The sequence below is a fragment of the Rhincodon typus genome, chromosome 42 (assembly GCF_021869965.1).
Source record: "Rhincodon typus isolate 14 chromosome 42, sRhiTyp1.1, whole genome shotgun sequence".
In the NCBI taxonomy this organism is placed as follows: domain Eukaryota; kingdom Metazoa; phylum Chordata; class Chondrichthyes; order Orectolobiformes; family Rhincodontidae; genus Rhincodon; species Rhincodon typus.
In genome coordinates this window covers 5,937,421-5,942,420 of record NC_063373.1, presented here as the reverse complement: position 1 = coordinate 5,942,420, position 5,000 = coordinate 5,937,421, and the positions used below count along the sequence as shown (strand labels likewise).

Genomic DNA, 5,000 nt, shown 5'->3' with positions numbered 1-5,000 from the left:
GAGCCTTCCTTTAGCAAGGCACTGTGTGGGAGAAGTGCGGTGTGACGTGGGACATTTAAATAGACCCACCTGAGTGCAGGAATGCATTTGGACTGTCAAAGGGACCTGTCAAGGCATTTAAAACTCCACTTCCTTTCACTCGTTGCAGACAATTCCAGAAAAGTTAAAGAAAAAAAATTTGCTTTCTGATTCAATCCGTCTGTTGACATCAGCCTGAGCCTTTCCGTGACTGAATTAGTGCAGCGCGACCGATTTCACACAAATCTACCATCAAAGCCTTTTCTTTCACTGTTTGACAGGTACAGGAGGTTGCTCTTTGGCTCTGATGTGGGATTTTGAATTGAATTTCTCCGCACGTGGAATGTTTGTGGAAGGCTTTACAGATGTCACAACCTAACGGGAAAGGGTACAGGTGTAATCATGCCCCACTGTTACACAAGTTGTCATACACTTGTGTAAAACTTATCGTGAAACCTTGAAAACCCAATTTTTGCCTGACTGACTGCAATCCAGGACAAAAGACAAACTATATCAGGTGTCTTTCGGAGCAGTAAAAATACCTCTACTGTAACACTTGTGAATGTTAACACGAACAGTGAAAGAAAAGGTCTTTAATTTACGTAACTTAAACTATACTCCTTCAAACCCCAATTATGCACGTACGTATGCATGCGCGCGCACACACACACACACACACACACACACACACACACTCTCTCTCTCTCTCACACACACGCACACACACACACACACACACGGATACATGCACACACACAGAGAGATACACATGCACACACACACACACTCACATGGATACATGCACACACACAGAGATACACACACACACATAGATACACACACACACACACATAAATACACACACATACATAAACACATAAACATAAACACAGACACACAGTTGCACACACACATACACAGATGCGCACAGACACACACATATACACACACACATGCACTCACTCAGATACCACACACTCACTCACAAATACTTACACTAATACACTCACTCACACTCTCTCACACACACACCCTCTTGTATCCACAAACACACACACACACTCACTCACTCACTGACACATACTCACACACTCACTCACTCTCACTCATATGCACACACACACACACACTCACTCACATGCTCACCACAGACGCTCACACCGACACACACACACACACACTCACTCACTCATACACACCCACTGTTATACACACAAACACACACATACTCACTCACTCACTCACTCACACACACTCACCCTGCGTAGTGGTATTATCAGTAGGCTATTAATCCAGATACTCAGGTAATGTTCTGGGGACCCTGGTCGAATCCTGCCACTGCAGATGGTGGAATTTGAATTCAATTAAAAAAAAATCTGGAATTAAGTCTATTCATGACTATGAATCCATTGCTGATTGTTGGTGGGGGGGAGCATCCCATTTGGTTCACTAATGTCCTTAGGGAAGGAAATTGCCATCCTTACCTGGTCTGGCCTACATGTGACTCCAGACCCACAGCAATGTGGGGTTGACTCTGAACTCCCCTCTGGGCAATTAGGGATGGGGCAATGAATGCTGCCCCGGCCAGCAATGCCCTCATCCCGTGAATGAATCGAGAAAAAAAAACTCTCAACCACAATTAAGACAGGCATAAGAAAGAGAGTTTAACACATCTATTTTGGCTGGGAAAAATGTATAGAACAGGTGAACAAAATTCTGAATATCAGAAGTCCAGATCACGAGGTGGAAAGTCCTTTATCTCCAGCAGACCTTCTAATGTTTGTATTCTTATTGTCTTTACAATAATGTCAGTCCTTCAATTTGATGACCGAACCTGCGTATCTTCCTGTATGAATTGTTTCTTTTCATATTACTGGGATTTTCTGTCTTTTCCCACATGGATAGAGAGAGGGGAAAGAGGGAACCTTTCTGGCTGTGGTCTCCGGATGCTTTCCACACATAGCTGCACTCGGCATTTACACCATGCTGCGGCTCAACCGAGCAGAATTTCCTTGGCTCAAGAGGTGTTCGGTGTTGTTCGGTTTTGATTTCTTCCTCTTTACAAAGAGGCCACATTGCACGGCACAGGGCGTGGGCACATCATCTACTCTTCCAGAAGTCCGAAGGCTTCTGCCAGTATTGTTCGCGCCCACAAGCTGCTTAGCTGCTCAAGAGCCAATCGGACAGTTGCTGTCATCGGTCATCTACAGACCAATCAGCCACTTGTTTCTGGCTGGTGCCAGCCCGTCTACAAACCTCTTTCCCCACCTCCTTGAATAAACGTGACATACAACGGGTGGCAGGATCCCCCCCCCCCAACCCCTTTTAAACAGCACAGCAGTTCCTTGTGTAAACCTTGCCTTCCAAACAGGCCACTTCCCTTTTCAGTCCCCAGTCAAAAATACAGAGAAATGGAGAGATTCGCTCTGTCCACTTCAGATTTAACCCTTACTTGTGACGTAAGGTGACCATAGAACTGTTGCCATGTTGTAAAAACCTGATCTGATTCGCCGATGTCCCTTTCAGGGAAGGAAGTTCGGAGTGTCACAAAGGATTTGTTACAGTCCCACATGCCAGGCTGGTTAGTAAACCAGGAACGTGTGGGATTGATGGGTCCCTGGCAGCGTGCATTAGAAGCCGGCTAAAGGATTGGAAACAGGTATAGGTGGGCACTTCCCAGATTGGAGATGAGTTGAAAGTAGTGTTCCCCAGGGATCGGTGTTGGCACTGTGTTGCTGTGTTTCTGATTGATATAAGCGATTTGGAGATGGATGCTGAGGGCAAAAATCTCTAAATAAATTCATTCATGGAATGAGGGCATCGCTGGCTGGGGCAGCAGTTAAGAGTCAGCCACATTGCTGTGGGGTCTGGAGTCACATGTAGGCCAGGCAGTTTCCTTCCCTTAAGGGTGTTAGTGAACCAGATGGGTTTTTCCTGACAATCGATTCATGGTCATCATTAGATTGTTAATTCCAGATATTTTATTGAATTCAAATTCCACCACCTGCTGTGGCAAGATTCGAACCTGTGTCCCCAGAACATTACCCAGGTTTCTGGATCAACAGTCCAGTGATAATGCCACTAGGCCATCGCCGGATGATGCTAAGCTAGGGAGAACTGTGAATTGCAAGGATGACGCTGAGCGACTTCAGAGAGATATTGACAAGTTGGTCAAACAGGCAGACATATGACAGATGAATTTCAATGCAGGGTAATGTGAGGTAATGCATTTTAGTGGAAGAAGCGTAGAGAGACAATGCAGGGTTAAATGGTATGACTTTGAGGGGGGAACACAGGCACTGAATGTCCTCACAGTTCAAACGCGTAATTCTCTGAAGTTGGCCAGGCAAGTTGAAACACTTGTTAAGGAGCTTTATAGGATCCATGCATTTATAAATAAAGGCATAGAGTGTAACAGCAAGGAACTGATGTTAAACCTCCTCAAATCGTTGGTCAGACCACATTTGAAGTATCATGTTCCGTTCTGGGCGCCATCTTTACACTTATCATCCGACCCGTCGTTAAATCGGCTGCGGTGTTACAGTCCAGACATTTCTGTCTCACCATTCTCCGCTTTCTGCCCCCGCCCCCCACCGACCCCTTCCGCAGAAAACCGTACATGGTGGGATTCATTCCATCCTAGTGCTGGCTGCCAAGGAGTCTTCAGTCAATATGGAGGTGCTGGCGGGTGTGCAGGTACGTTTCGGAGCCAGGCATTTCAGCCCAGGTGCCGCCAGCGGCACGTTAATGCCCTCGGGGGGGGTGGGGGGTCGCTCTGTCCTCGTCCGCCAGAGTCTGCAGGACCAGTGGTTAGCGCTGCTGTCTCACGGCACCAGGGACCCGGGTTTGATCCCACCCTCTGGCAACTGTCTGTGTGGACTTTGCACATTCTCCCCATGTCTGCGTGGGTTTCCTCTGGGTGCCCTGGATTCCTCCCACAGCCCAAAGATGTGCAGGTTAGGGTGGGTTAGCCATGGGAAATTACCCATAGTGCCCAGGGATGTGGGGGTTAGGGTGGGTTAGCCGTGGGAAATTACCCATAGTGCCCAGTGATGTGCGGGTTAGGGTGGGTTAGCCGTGGGAAATTACCCATAGTGCCCAGTGATGTGCGGGTTAGGGTGGGTTAGCCGTGGGAAATTACCCATAGTGCCCAGTGATGTGCGGGTTAGGGTGGGTTAGTCATGGGAAATTACCCATAGTGCCCAGGGATGTGTGGGTTAGGGTGGGTTAGCCATGGGGAATGCGGGGTTATGGGAATAGAGGTGGGTCTGGTTGGGTTGCTGTTCAGAAGGTTGGTGCAGACTCGATGGGTGGAAGAGCGAAGGAGATTCTGTGTCGTTCCTTGTGAAAGAGATAGAAGGTACAGCCTTGGCCTGGTGCATTGAAACTGACAGGCTGTGTGGGGTATGGCTGGGGAGGTGGAGACATCAATGTTGTCAAGATGTGGTCTTGTTGGGCAAGTTCAACACCCATCAGAGGTTTCATCATAGGTGCACCCAGCCTGGATGGGTGTAGCATCCACCACATCCCTTTCCCTCCCTTCACCCCCACCCCACCCCACCCCACCCCACCACCCACTAACCAGTTGACCTTGTCGACGGAGTGGAGATGGATGCTGGAGGATGTAGGATCCTGTCGAATGCCCAGGGACAAAGCATCACCTGAGACAGTGAGCGCGAGAGTAACTGACATAACTGCAGAGTCGTAAAACAAACAGGCCGTTCAGCCCCGTTGCATCTGTGCTACCTCTCTAAACGGCCCCTCAATTATTTGCTCCTCTGCTGTGTTCTCTGGGAATCGTAGAACGCTTGTTGCACGCAAAGAGGCCATTCGGCCCATCGCGTACGCACTGACCCTCCAAAGAGCATCCCATCCAGACCCACTGCCCCCCCCATAGCCCTGCATCTCCCATGGCTAACCCACCTAAGCCTGCATATCCCTGGGCACTATGGGTAATTTCCCATGGCTAACCCACCCTAACC

General features: G+C 48.6%; 1 protein-coding gene across 1 annotated transcript in view; it reads left to right on the top strand.

Moving 5' to 3' along the window:
* Nucleotides 1-5,000, top strand: part of LOC125487501 — a 39,711-nt gene that overhangs the window by 9,803 nt on the left and 24,908 nt on the right. Inside the window, exon 6 of the mRNA XM_048619104.1 lies at nt 3,628-3,714. Within this exon, the coding sequence (XP_048475061.1) occupies nt 3,628-3,714 (87 nt within the window). The remainder of the gene's footprint in view (nt 1-3,627; nt 3,715-5,000) is intronic.